At 34.5% G+C, this 15778-nt stretch overlaps 1 protein-coding gene across 6 annotated transcripts in view; it reads right to left on the reverse strand.

Annotated features, from left to right (window-relative positions):
• Positions 1–582: 582 nt before the first annotated feature.
• The window catches only part of LOC106461085 (zinc finger protein 572-like), a 37519-nt gene continuing 22323 nt past the window's right edge, over positions 583–15778 (reverse strand). For all 6 annotated transcript variants that reach the window (XM_022387948.1, XM_013920875.2, XM_022387946.1 and 3 more), the window contains 3 exons: positions 11098–11210; positions 8702–8861; positions 583–3255 (listed from right to left, as the gene is read on the reverse strand). In XM_022387948.1, coding sequence (XP_022243656.1) covers positions 2282–3255; positions 8702–8861; positions 11098–11210 — 1247 coding nt within the window. In that variant the 3' untranslated portion in view covers positions 583–2281. The remainder of the gene's footprint in view (positions 3256–8701; positions 8862–11097; positions 11211–15778) is intronic.

Genomic DNA, 15778 nt, shown 5'->3' on the forward strand with positions numbered 1-15778 from the left:
TGATATGCAGTATACAATTACAGTTGGACCTTGGAAGTTTTAACACAAAATGCACAAAAAGGGGAAAGAGACAAGGAAAGCAAAAGTCTGTTAATAAATTAGCTGTTCTTCACAGATGGCTATCAGAGGTGATGAGATGAACATAAAGAAAATGACTGTGACTCATGAATGTGATAAATGCCTCCTTCTCTTTATCAAGATGAACGAACTCTCAAACACAGCAATAAACCTATACTCACTGTCACACTGAAAAATAAAAATGGACTTGGGGTTTTGGTCAGGAAAATCTCCTGATGATGCTTTACCAACTGCAGTTGTGATTGATAACCATACACGTGGAGTTATGATGGTCCTTCTGAAAGGTTAAACGTTTCATGACAATTAAAGTTGGGATAGTTGTATTGCATCCTATTTTATATAATATATGGAGTTTTGCTTTATTACTGCATTCACGTTTGCTATGTTGGATATTACAGATGCATTTAAAGTCATCTGAAAGGAAACAAGGTCAATGAAAGTGTTGAAACCTTATGAGATCAAAGAGATTTTACAGAATCCACCTTTATAAGAATTCATCAAGGCTCTAGAAAACAAGGCTTTATTACAATGTTTCTTTTGTACATTATGGTCAAAAAGATCTATTCTCTGTATAAATCACAACAGAATTTTATCTTTCAGGAGGAGGACAAGACTGTGGTCATAAATGAAAGCACCTAGGATGTCCAAGCACTAAAGCATAACCATGAAGAAGCCAACTCATGAATTGTTTTGCATTTGGTGTTTTGTGGTTTTTCTGGACTTCATTTGAATCAACTAAATATGGGTCATAGTTATAAAAGGAAAATGCCAATATTTTAAACCCGGACCAACGTCTTTTACCTCCAAAATGAGGTCTTGGTTCTTTGGGTAAATGTTTAACAGGAGTTTAGATATAACTTTATTTTCTTAATTATCTGTAAAAGCTATATAATAAAGATTCATAGCACTAAGTATTCAAAGTTAGTAAGCTGTCTTCAAACAAATATTCGTGAAATTATTTTTATTCTTTTATTAACTAATGAAAACCAGCAATGGTGCTAATTCTATGCTGCTAAGAGTAAAAAAGTTTCTGATCTATCAATCCATTGTGATACTAGGTGATCTGTAAAGTATACAAAATAATAAAGATAAACATGCAAGGTTTACATTGAAGTTATTCAAAATATTTTTTGTAGATTTAAGGTCATTCTAAGGGTACAATAACATTAATTTATACTGGACTATAAATATCAGGATATTTGAACCAACAAATATGTTCCTGAATAAACCCAACAGGTTAATAAATAAGAGTTAAACAAACGTTAAAGGATCATGCACACTACATGAAGTATTAATCATTTAACAACTGTAAACATGATTTATTCAGTCTTTTGGTAGATTATATTTTTTAACTACCTTACACTTTGTAATTTGACAATATACACCTGATACATATTTATATTTAGAACCTCAGAATATTATGTAAGAAAAGTAAAGTTTTATGAAAAATAAATCCTTGTATAACAATGTAACTTTCACCATTCTATGAAACAAGTTTGGACCAATAATAAAGACTGAATACATTACAAACAATTCTATACACATCTTTTGTTGTTTAGACAATTGTAATAAGTTAGTATTTTAAGATTTGTGATGTATAACTTTAGGTACATAACTTTGTCTTTAAAGCCCTTTGCTTCACATCTTTAAAAAAAAATGTATAATTATTGACCTGATGTCTAAGTAGAGGTGAATGTAACTGAATTCCCAGTCAAACACAAAGCAGTTGTATCATTTGTCATCAGCATAGAACAAATAATATAGTTTTAGGTTATAATTACTTCCACCACTCAAGAGAAAACTAAATGGTATTTTTCCACTGTGGATCTTCTGATGTATAATTACTGCTTATACATTACATCTTTATAATTTTTCTCTAGTGTTTGATACCTCACACTTTTTAGTGTAACATTAGCTCTAAATTATTTGTTGCAGTCTATACAGTTATATAATGTATTTTCAATATGCATCATCAAGTTTAGTTGACTAGTCATACCAAGTTCTTTACCACAAACACAACTATATTGTTTTTCTCCAAATATTTCTTGTGAAAATCTCTGCTACACACAAAATAAATTATTGTTTTACTCCAGTGTGTACTTTTTCATGTTTTTTTAAGTTACTACTGCTTCCAAATACTTTGTCACACATTACACACTTGTAGGGTTTCACCCCAGTGTGTATCTTCAGATGTTCTTTTAAGTTACTGTTTGTTGCAAATTTTTTTGCCACACACAACACAGTTGTATGGTTTCTCTCCAGTGTGAATACGCTGATGTTTTTTGAGGTCACTACTGCTACTAAATTCTTTGTCACATACAATGCAACTGTATGGTTTCTCACCAGTATGTACCTTCTCATGTAATTTTAGGTTACTATTACTTCTAAACTGATGGCCACAAACTACACAACTGTATGGCTTCTCTCCAGTGTGTATCTTCTCATGTGATTTTAAGTTACTATATGTTCCAATTTCTTTGCCACACACTAAACAACTGTACAGTTTCTCACCAGTATGTATTCTTTCATGTAATTTTAGGTTACTATTACTTCTAAATTTTTTGCTACAGACTACACAACTGTATGGTTTCTCTCCAGTGTGTACCTTTTCATGTGATTTTAGGTTACTAATACTACCAAATTCTTTCCCACACACAACACAACTGTAAGGTTTCTCCCCAGTGTGTGTCCTCAGATGCCTTTTTAGGTGACAATTTGTTAAAAATTCTTTGCCACACACTACACAAGTATACGGCTTCTCTCCTGTGTGTGTCTTCTCATGTGATTTTAGGTTACTACTTGTTCCAAATTCTTTCCCACACACAATACAACTATATGGTTTTTCCCCAGTGTGTGTTCTCTGATGCAGTTTTAGGTTACTATTATTTTTAAAGTTTTTTCCACAAGCTACACAACTGTATGGTTTTTCCTCCGTATGCACCCTCACATGCATGTCAAGTTGACCTTTACTGCCATATTCTTGACCACACACAAAACAACTGTATAGTTTATCTCCAACACAGGGAACATGACATTTTTTAAAGTCATTTTCTCTTATAAGTGTTTTACCAAACAAACCATCACTGCTGAGTTTCTGAGTGTTGCTTCTCTCTGTATTTGGAGTCTGATCCACAAGAAACTGTCTTCCACACTGGCTATTTACAAATGTCTTTGGATCTATAATAAAAGATGAAAGGAAGCTATTATAATAATCAAATAAAGAATCACATGAATTTCATATCTTCATTAATAAATTTTGTAATTGTCCAATAAACTAACTCTTAAAAAGTACATAAAGACACCATTTAATTCTTCCATTAGAGGCTGGGTGGATTCCACCCAGCTCGTAATCGTGATAGTATCCATGAGAGTAATTATACTAGGATTTTTGATAATGTACGTACATCTTTACAAAATTTTGCAGGTTATTGGTAAACTTTACAAGGATTTTGTACACAAAATATCAGGTTTCTAAATTAAGTATTACAATTTTCTCATAAACCTTTTTCTTTCAGAATATTGACTATTCAACATGCAAAGTACTTTTGATTTTAAGCACTTTAATGCATTAGAACATGTTCAAATTTCACATGCAAAATATTTATAATCTCCAGATAATTATCAAATTTTTTGTAGAAAACTATTTATTTTATTTGTTATTTTCACTACTGTATTTCTTTATTGGTTGTTTTAATTTGACCAACTTCGTAACCTCGATAAAAAATTAGGAAAAAAAAATATAAATTAAGCTTTGTTTGTTCTAGAATGACTACAAATTGTAACACAAAAACACAAATGTTTAGTCTAAATAGCTTAAATCTCATAACATTATACATTTATATATATATTTATTATTTTTATTATATTGACCTTCCAGCCGTGCTTGACTAACAATACAGAAGTTACAATGATGCAGCACATGTGCATTTGTGTTACAGTATTCAATAATATATAACTGACCTTTAATCTTTACAAAGTGACCTGTCTTGGCTGTGTTTTAGTGGACTAGTATTTTGTAAAATACAGTCACATTTCAATTATTATACATTATTACTATACAAATAAGTTCTTAAACGTATTTTTCTTAAAACATAGAAAAGTAAATAAAGAAGTAAAGCAAACAATTATCTTTTCTAGTTATGACCTTTGTACTCATTGGCTGCGTGTCATAGGTTGCTAAGCCTTATGAAATTTCCCATGTGGAGAATGTGAAAACATTTTTTTTTTAGATTTTATATATACATTTTAAATAACCAAAAAAATCATAAATTATTATATCAATACCTTAGAATTCCACTATAATTTATCAAGCATAGTAACTAAGCTGTATTTGGGTTTAAAAAGGATATGAAATTTTGAGCTCACTAAAGACTTACCTTATCGTTTGAAATCTTATGTGAAAAGAATGAGATTAACACAATAACACATCAGAATGGCTGAGAAAACCACTAGGATGACATTCTGAGATTTTGATTGGTTATTCATGTCATATATAGAAAAAAGTGTATATAAGGGATCAAACACAGAAATAGGTGGGCAAGCAGTCACTGTGTTTGATTCACTACAGGAGGGATATCTCAGCAAATAGAAAAGATAAGAGGTTCTTATTTTATATTCTAGCTTGTCAATATTGGTACTTTGAGTTCCTAATTTGTACGAAACTGTAGATTTTGTATTTTGACATCACAAACATTTAATACAAACCAGTGTTGCATTTAACACACCACGTGACACACAAAAATCCATGTTTAGCTGTGTTTTTAATTATTTAATTTTAAATTAAGAAATTAACTAACATATAATTCTAAAATTTGAATTATAATCTACAATTTGATACCATACTTATTGATATAGATTCATAAAACAGTAGTTCAATAACATATTGAATGCAGGTCAACAAACGCAATGACATGGGCTTTGACACCTGACCCGTAGCTATAGGGTTAAGCTGATGGATAGCATCCATTCAGTGGATATTCTCATAAAAAACAAAAGACATATGGCTCATACACACAAAAAGAACATACTCATAGACATCCACAGTACTGTGCAAAAGTGTAAGGACAAAGTTAAAAATTAGATTTCAGGCTACTTTCAAATAACAATGGATGGCAAATCACAGGTGAAACTTCAAAATTTTATTAAGCTTCATATTTAGTACAACAGAAACACAGTGGAAGTGCTTGAGTTCAATAACAGTAAACATTTTGTGTGTCCCATTTTGCTTTAATAACTGCAGACAGTCTTGCAGGCATTGTTGCAACATTTTTAATCAAAGTGTCCTTTGGGATTTTACTCCAAATGTCTCTAATATACTCCCATAAAGTTTCTTTGGAAGTAACTTTTGATTTGTCAAGTTTTTGATCTATCAAATCTCAGATCTGCTCAATTGGGTTGAGATCAGGGCTCTGTGGGGGCCATTGCATCATTTGAGTGACTGCAGCAGCTTCTTTCTTAGCTAAGTAATTTCTGCATAGGTTGGATGAGTGTTTGGGGGTAACTTTCTTCTTGGTAGTAGAATTATTGACCAATAATATGCAAACCACTGGGTATACCATGACAGATTAGTATCTGATGGTACTTGCACTGGTCCATTATTCCATCTATTTTACAAATATCTCCTGTTGCCTCAGCAGAAAAACACCCCCAAACCATCACACTGCCTCCCCCATGCTTCATGGTAGGTGCTATGCATTGAGGTAAGTATTTTTCACTTTTCTTCTGCCGGACATACAACCTATGCTTTGAACCAAATATTTCAAACTTGGATCCATCCATCCATAACACCCTTTTGGAATCATCAACAGTCCAGTTTTTGTACTTTTTAGCAAATTTCAGTCTCTTGACAATACTTGGAGATTGAAGTAAAGGTTTTTTAAATGCTACACGACTAAATACTCCATTCTCATTGAGTCTTATTCATACTGTAGATCTGGATACTATTTTGTCATTTGGTACATGGTAACTTATCTCATGCTTGAGATCAATGGCAGTCTTCCTTCTGTCCCAAAGGTTGCATAACCAAAGACACTTAACATCAGTATCATTGAGTTTAGGAGTTCTGCCTCTTCCTTTCCTATTTTCACATTTAACTGTCTTGGTCCCACGATCTAGGGTATACTTGACAAGTGTACAAGTCTGCAACAATTTTTGGAGAGTCCAACCAGCATCATATAAAGCTTTTATGTAAACTCTGTTATACTGACAATTCTCTATGCTTTTTGGGCCGTGGAATGACAACAAAACTTAATATATATATATATATATATAGTGTTAAACACTGTTTTTATCAAAGTTTATTTGTGGAGTACTATTAAATTGACTTCTTCTAAAATATACCGGTACCATATGATAGCTTCCTTCTATATAGTTAAGAATGGGGTACCATGATAGTTATTTCAGACCCTAAGTTTAATCAGTATGTTCATTCAAGCAGAACTCTCATGACATGCCCTCGGTACAAGTATATGGGAATTCTAAAGAATGATAAGTATTCTCACTCTGGCTCATTCAGTTGTCAACAGGTATCAGTGAAGCATTACCATAGTGTTGAAATTTACATTCTGTAATGGCATGGAAAAATTAGCCCCATAATATGGAAAGAATGACAAAATATTCTCTTGTCCTAATACTGCCAAACTAGGAACAGTTACAAGTTCAGTAAATATGTACATAAAACTTCTGAAGAATAACAAGTGAAAGATATAGGGTTTTTACTCTAACATCTTGTCACATAAGCAATAAAATCTAAAGAACAATGTAACACTCTAGCATAGAAAAACAGAAGAAATTATCAGCAACACGAGTACAAAGTAGGTTACAGGTCACGTTGTAGGTTTCCAACAACTTAATTATGTACAAGCTCATGATTTGACACTGTTTTGTCTCAACTAAAAAACGAATTCTAATCATGTTATTCTAAATTTATTGTCATTACACTTTCACAACAAAATATATGCATATAATGTACTTGTTAATTAAGATATAAAAAAATGAAATAAAAACTGTATGAAGGAAAGTTAATATTAAAGGAGTCACTTTAGCACTGCTCTGAAAAAGGAAAACAAGGAATGTTTCAAGATTAAAAAAGCATTTCTATTAAATATACAAAGCACTTCCTCACCAGTTATATAGATTGTTAACAGCTTGTTAAAACGTAGCAGTAAAGAAATGAATTTCTGCAGTCCAACAAAAGTTTAACTACTGTTCAAGTCTATTAACTAATCATAAGACAGTGAAGTTAATTTATCATCAACTTTGTAAGCAACTGCACTAAATTATTTAAGTAATCATACTCTAATTATCATTTGAATGTAGGCTAAATAATAGTCCAAACATTTATTGATCAAAAGAGCTTAACAGAGCAAAATAGTGTAGTTCATTTATTAAAACTATTTCAGCAACTGTGCTTCATAATCTTTAATTAGCATGATATAATTATATGAAAATGGATTAAGTAATATTCTGAAATCTTGAACACCTATTGATCCACAGACAGTACAGTTGAGGTGTGAAGTATACTCCTACATGGGAAATCATAAGTTCTTATAAATAATAAGCCCTTTTATGTTATTTTCCTTTTGTGTGTGTGTGTGGGGTGGGGATTCATATGTTTTGCATTTGTATAAGAAGCATCTTGAAAAATAATTACTTACATCTTAAATCTAAAGAGGAACTGTAAAGATGGAATGTGCTGTTGTCTTGCTTAGATGAAGACATCCTTTAAACAGACATCCTGTGAAATTGGATATTGTCTGAATACATTCACCTGATACTTCAAAGGGTATTGGAAGATGTCAAAAACAGCAAGGAAGAACTATGTAGTGTTAAATATAGCATAAGGATAGACTAACAAAAGAGATGCTTAAGGTAGACTCCATATATATAGAATACATACAGAAAATTCACAAGGAAAAGTGGATGGTGCAAAAAGACATACAGAATTATTTTGTAGGCTAAATGTATGGAGTCCAGAAACAAGAATGGAGGTCGTAGAATAGAGTATGTGGTGTTAGTATACATTTAGAATAGAGAATTACTGGATAAAATTAGAGAAGTATATCTAGAAAGTGAGGGTAAAGTGATTAAAGTCGGGGCCTAATTCCATGGATTAGAAGAGTTATTTCATTAGGACTTTAACCACATATTTGGAACACATTTGCAAAATTAAAATGATCATCTAACTTTGCAGATGACTGCTTGAGCTTTACAGTATTATTGCTGTGGATCTTCCACTGTTTGTTGGAAAATATGGGTTTAACATACCATCATTGTTTAATTTGTAAACATTATATGCAACTCAATTCACTTTTTATTGGGGTGGGCAGTGTGGTTTTTCACTATAAATGCATAGATTCTCAAAAGTATGGGCCCTCTAATGTTTCTGTAACCAATGTAATCCAGCTAATATGGTAGTTTTCTCTTGGTGTGTAGTTTGATCTTCTATTAGAAAACTATGGCAGAAATATTAGCCATTAGACAAAAAAAAAACAACAACAATGGATCTAAATACCCTGTGTCATGCATTTTATGTTCTCTGAATTTTACATTACTCCTAAGACTTAATCTTATGAAGAACTCTCTCTATTCATCTAGTGTAGATATTTCAATTAACCAGATGTACCTTCTAACCCAGAATCAACTTCTTGCAATTCTTCTTGAAATTCAATTTCTTTTTTCACACTCAAAGTATTATCTTTGGAACAATGCAGATCATCATCATCACTTTCACTAAACTCAGAAATAACCTCATCTTCTTCTAACACATCAGGGACACAAATGTTCTGAAATACAAAAAACACATTAACATATCAGTAATAAAAACAACTAGTGGTATCACTGAGAAAACCAAACACAAGAGTTTTCCCAACTTGTGAGTTATACTTATGCAGTTACTCAGACAAAATTTCTGTACTTCCTATCAGAAATAACCAACTTATTTTCATAAATGCTTTAATCAGAATAATAAGATATTAATCGATAAATGCAAAATAATAATGTGGTGCTTAGTATTTTCTCCCTTTTTATCTGTGCATAGGGCTGTGCTAAATAGAACTCAAATCTAGAACAGTTCTGGACTTTCAAAAGTCCAGAATTATTTTCTTGTTTGAGTCCTAAATCAAACTTTATTTCTAGGATTTTAATGGCAGATTCAGCGCTTCTTCACACTTTTTTCAGGAATGAAGTCCTAATTTTATGCCATTTTGTTTTTCTTCTGTCTCTTAATTCAACCAATCAGTGCATGTGTTTAGACTCAGACGGGACCAAAGGCAGTTAGTTCAGGCAATACTATCAAGTAATTGTTCATATCATGTGATCATTAGCATGCACTCATTGCTGTGAAAGTGAATAAACATACACTAGTGCCTCAATTATCTGCACTGGTCTGGGGAAAGCAAAAAATCATGGATAACAGAAACAGCAGCTAATCCAAGCACTAGTGTATCTCACTAGTTAGTCCATTGTTTAAAATCAATAAAATTTTTCAATATATTAAATTTCCTTGTTTTCAACTATAATCTTCTTATTGTTGTTTAATCACACTATCTTGAAAAATTATAAAAGTTGTCATAATCATAAAGGCCAAGTGACAATCAGTCAGTCACATTAAATTACTCCAAATTTTGGGAGTTACACGAGTCCAATTACATTTTTTCTCCCATAATACTTTCTCTTTTGATTGTCTGTTCCCATTTGAATTAAATTTAATCGCTAGCATCGGCATAAATAAGTCCTAAATTTCATCACATTTTCTGCTATAGACACGGAAGTGCATTTGCCTTTGAAAAATAAGTCAAAAAATTAGTACAAATCTATGCTTGGAAATTATTATGAAAAAGCCTTTGTTAAAACAGACTGAAGATACCAATTATCTGAAAGGAAGAGGGCAATGCATAACTGGGTGATGCCCCAACACAACCTGAAGATGCATCTTTGGTTAAAGGATGCCAACCATGTAACATACAACAGTAGACAACTGAAGTTGAGTGAAATCTTTAAGAAATTTTAAAGTGTATTTTGTGTTTTTGTATACTATGTTTTTAATCATTAATCAAATAAAGTTAACCAAGCTACAAATATTTTGCATTCTTTTCTTAACAGCTAAAAATAAAAGAGGCAAGGCTAGGTTTGAACCGGCCAACTTACGATTTGAACTCATGCCAGATCCTACATGTGAAAACCCTGGTTATGATGCAACAACTGAACTTTTGCAAACAAAATTAATTTCTGAGTGACAATTTCTCCAAAACATGTAAATTATTGTTTAGAATTGTATAATTATTTTGAGAAAATTTGGGGAAAAGAAAAAAGCATGGACAATCGAGGCACTAGCATAGCCCCTATTTCCCGGTACAAACAGTATTGAAATTAGGTTAGGCACACAGACTCCCGAGTTTTTGGGCTGGCTCCTAACAAAGCAAATGTAACTATAAATTACTAGTTGAAATCCAATGTTAAAGTTAAAAACTACTAAATACTACACTTAAAGGTCTCAATATATTGACATAAAAGGTCTAAAGCTATGTACAATGGAAAATTTGCCTAAAAGTTAACAGATTTAACAGCTAAAAAAAAAAGAAGTTTAAAAGCTATCTCAACCACATATCAGTCTAATTCTGTGTAACAGGGGCAAAACTGGCTTTTTTTTATACAAAAACAAAATACACAAACAAAGCCAAGTTTGCACATGAAGCACACCTCACATTCAATATCAGTATCCACTGGGAGTTGACCTTTAGGACACAGCTATCCCTGACCATTATCCGATTCACTGACAGAAAAAACACCTTTCTATTTTTGGATGTCACTTGCTATTTTTCCTGCAAGAAAGTTGGTTAATTGCCTATTATAAAACCCACATCTTGCATGCTTTCAAAACAGGAAAAGTTAAAATGTTACTTGAGCAACTCTGCATCCAAACTGGAAACTCTTAAAAACACAATAGTTTTAAAAATATACTTATTAACTAAGGAGGTAGCAGGCACATAGTACTACAATAATTCCTGATGTACAGTTTACCTTATTTTTCTCGGTTGTTTCATTGCAGATCTCTTCTTCCTCCTCTTTTACTACACCAAATTCAAAAATGGCAATTGAAGATCCTCCTTCTACAGTAGCAGCTTTCCCAGTTGCTAGAGGTATAAATATTTTTGTCCGAGTATTATTCATAAAATATTTTAGTGCATTATTACAGCTATTGCTAAGTTTACCCAACTGTAAATACACTTTAATACTGAACTTTTAAAACATAAAACACTATTAACATTAATAAGTTTTTTGGTTTTACCATGACATAAATATCATTACTTTTTGTACTTCCTCACCATATTGTCATTGAGATTATATCCCATTCTTGCAATCTACAATCTCTTATTATTTGCAAAATGATAGGTATGGGCTATGTGGCAACAAACTGCATGAACAGGGCATAAAAGTCTCTTTGGATCCGATTGAGCATAGAAGAATGGGAAAGAGCAGAAGGGTAGAGGTCTCCTCCCTGAGCAGCTGAAGACAGAGGGAGGGAGGACCTGTCTGGAAAAGTAAGTACACGAGGGTGGTGGAAAGGGCATGGGATAAGTCGCCAGCATAACGATTTGAACAATGGTGACCAAAAGGGAGAAGAAAGAAGATGTCTGAAGAGAAGGGGTAAAAAGTTGCTGGTTGCCAATAGGTAAGAGTGTGCTGTATGACACTGATGTCCCAGTCGAGCATGGGAACAGGGTGAGGGTGTCTATGGATAAGGAAGGACCAGAACAAGGTGGAGAGAACAGTGGAGGAAACACTTTGCAGTACTGAACAAGCAAAAGGATGAAAAGAAGGCTACCTGATAACCAGCAAAGGTGGAGACAGCTTAACCCTGTAGAACAGCCTAGTAAAGGAAAGCGAGGTGTCTGATGCAGAATGATTAGGAGAAAGGTAGTAACATATGGACCAATGTCAAAGCCACATCCCCCATGCAGGTAGAAGGACTAGGTAGAATGAAGCCCAGCATAAGGAATAAAAGGATTACTAGATGGGAATGTACAGTTCAATGGGTGATGGACTGAACTAATCCAAACATGAAGGTGAAAGGACAAGATCTTATGAAGGAAATGAGACAGATGTTGAAACAATAGAGTGTATAATTGGCAGGGGAAGAGACGGTTGGGTTTTCAGGTGGCATAGAAGAGGAAACCAAGGTTAAGCCAGCCAGAGGGGTACCACAAAGAGTAAACAACAAATAATGTCTTCAGTCAAAACCAGGATCCAAGGTAAAGGCTGGAAAGACTGGTGGGCATTAGAAAGAGAGATGTCAACTAGGCAACAAGGAGTGGAGTCCCCAAGTGAGCAATGCCAATGTAAGCTGGAGGAATTGTTTGATGTCCATGTGCCAGATGTAAAATTGACATTCATGGATGCTTCCCACCAAGAGGGGAATCATAGGTGAATGGGTGTATAAACAGTGTTTGTGGAGGTAATGGGACATGGAGGATGATACTGGATCAATCCAGCCATCCATACAAATAGTAGAATGGAGGAAGGAACAGAAGAACCACTGAGGTCAAACAATCTCGTGAGGCATACCTCTGGTCATGCAAGAACCAATGGATGTAGTACATATGTGTGTGTCCCAATTATTTCAAGGCCTATATCTCACAGATATAAAACTGTTCCCTGTTCCAGTGAATAAGATATTGAGTGGGAGTGAGGAAGAAGGAAAGTAACTTCCCTAAACATCACAAATCTCGTTAAATTGACAAAGAAAAATATGTCTGATGTGTTCATTGCGAGGAACAAAGATCACAAGTGCGAAATCATAGATGGAGCTAGTGTGCAGGGAGGTTGTGTCACCCTCTTATTGATGAAGGACTTTTGCTGCATAATAATGTCATTATGCAGTAGCACAATTCACAGGAGTGGGAATTGCCTCAAGGCTAGTGGCATGCAAATCTCTAAGGCAGAAGCACTGGGAAGATAGCTTTCTGTGTGAAGAGGTATGTATTGCATCAAAAGTTAACATTTTTCTTTCCTGAAAATGTATTCCTGATAGATACTTACCTCTCTTCACACAGAAGCTATATCTTGCACGTCTGTTTTTGAGATTACGTACATGCCACTAGCCTTGAATTATCTCCTACTTAAATCACATGTTTTGACTTGAACTGCACTAGTACATGATTTAATCATCATGTGGCCACAGTCCTCCACCAATAAGAGTGTGACATATCCTTCATGCATAGTCGATCCCCATAAGCAGTTGCACTCAAAATTAACTTCATTCTTAGATAGAGCAGAATAACATGCACCAGTAGTGGGGAAAAAAGAGTGGGAATACATTTTCAGCTAAAGAAAATGTTAACTTCCAAAATGATCCACTTACCTCTCTACATACAGTTACTAGAGTCTTACACTGATGTGGTGGTGGGGCCAATGCAAATGACAAAACTTAGAGGAGCATTCAGAACAGGTGTCATTATTCAAGGGGGGTAGCACCCACAGGATAATCCATCCTTCTCAGCTGGAAGTATGAAAGGAGAAAGACAAAAATGAGACAATGTGTTGCAGAAATGGGCAGAAAAAAAATAAATGACCAATCAACCTTTTCACATAACAAATCAGATGGACATGATGCATAGTACAGTTAGGGCAATAATCAAACTGTATGTTTTTTATGTGTTCTGTTGTACAATTTACTCCCCATACATATAAAAATGGGAGAACACTTTGCTTCATGCAACCTTTCAAAACCACTAGGAAATTGGTGTAAAAGAGAGTAGAGGTGATCTGCACTACACTGATATGGACACCTCTGCCCTACTTCCCTATGCATTCTGCTGTTCACTCAGGTTCACTGGAAGAATTGCATTATTGATCAAGAACTCTCCAAGTTGTCCACCCTATCAACTAGGAACTGGGAATGACAACGGTGAGTCAAGGGATGAAGGGATATTGTCAGTGAGTGTCAAACTCTAAGGAAGAACAAATGATCTAGATGAAGTGCTGAACCCAACTAATAAGAATGATGACTAAATATCCCCAGATGAGGAGGGTCACAGCCAGAATAGAGGAATGCAGGCATTGAGAAAGGGAGTCGTGTACTTCAAGAAACACCATATCACCTGAATTGGCTACAAAAGATGACCAAGGTTGGAACAATCACTGTGGGTTGAAAACATTGAATGAGTAATGGGAGAAAACAATCTGTCTCCTTCCAAAGCTATGGAAGGAAAGAGCAGTCAGGGAACAAAAATAATTAAGAATTGTAGACCAGAGTACAGGTGGAATATAAGGCAAAAACAATGGAACAGCAATGACCTCAAGCCAGAAGGAGAAGAAAAGAGCCTTCAAGGAAAGTTGGGAGAAAGAACAAGGGGCCAATGGTTAAAATGGGATCTGGATGAGAGTCTAAAGAACTACAAAAATGTCCTATCAGGCAAACGAATCAAAAGTGGAGAAAAAAAAAAGAACAGAAGGATAGGGGAAGAAAGGAAGGAGCAACAGCAAAAGAAAAAAGGGCAAAAGGTGGCTGACAAGGCTGCACAATATCTTACCATGGTGTAGACTGACTATCTCTGCACAAACAGCCTGGTAAAGAAGTGTGAATGATAAGCAACAGATGGATGATCCAGAGTTTCTGATAGACCAGTGGTGATAAAAATGACACTTGCATTGGGAAAAGAGAGAGTGAAAGGATTAATTTAGCAGTACAAAAGACAGACGACATAAAATGAAAAACTACCCATCAAGTAAGGAATGCATGATCCCTCACATGAAGATGAAGGGACGACACTTCTGAATGAAAAAGTAATGTAGAAAATTGGAACAAGAGGAACATCACTGATGGAAGAAGTGGTGGTGAAGAGAAAACCAACACAGGTGGCCAATAAGGTGCTAACAACAGAAATTTATAAGAAGTGTCATGGAACATAACCAAGACACATAAGGGAAGGCAGATATCAGAAAAGAGGAGATCAATATAGGTTGAAGGTGTCCACAGCCCAAGCAGCTGGAAGTGGGATCAGGGCCAAAAGAGTTGGGGTGATCAGACACTCCATGACTTGCAGACAAAATGGAGAAGGATTAGCCCATATAAAGTGTGAAGTAAAAAGGACTCCGAGGTGGATCACATATAGTTGGAATCAGGTACAACCAAGAAAATAAGACCAACCATTCCAAATGAACAACCTCTTGGAGGGGGAATGGAATGTAGCTGTATAAGTTCTACCAAGTAGAAGCAAAATGTAGTCAAATGTCCAGAAAGGAATGTAAATGAAGGCTGAGGCTGTGGACGTGCCAAACGAAAGTCTTCATGAACTGGTTGAAGACATAAGTAGCATAAACGATGTCAGAGGGTACAGCACAAAACCAGTATACTGTATCATAGTGGACAAACCAAAGGAAACATCATGACAATAGGTCTATTGGAATGTGCAAAAAGGTGTCTGAGACATGAACAAAGACTGGAGGAAAACAACCTGTTAACAGGAAAAAAACCCTTTCATTTGAAACTGGGGAAAACTCAAAAGTGGTTCAGAGAAAAACTACAATGAGTATTCAGGGGGACAATAAAGAGATGTAACCCATAGATAGGCAAGTGACTTTCTCTATGACATTCAAAGCCAAGAGCTCTGACATTGTGTTCTTAAGACAGTATTGGTGCTGAGGATTGGTAGGTGGAAGAACAACAATAGGAAAAAGAGAAGAGGAAAAAACATAAAGA

Source organism: Limulus polyphemus, unplaced genomic scaffold (assembly GCF_000517525.1).
Source record: "Limulus polyphemus unplaced genomic scaffold, Limulus_polyphemus-2.1.2 Scaffold894, whole genome shotgun sequence".
Taxonomy (NCBI): Eukaryota; Metazoa; Arthropoda; class Merostomata; order Xiphosura; family Limulidae; genus Limulus; species Limulus polyphemus.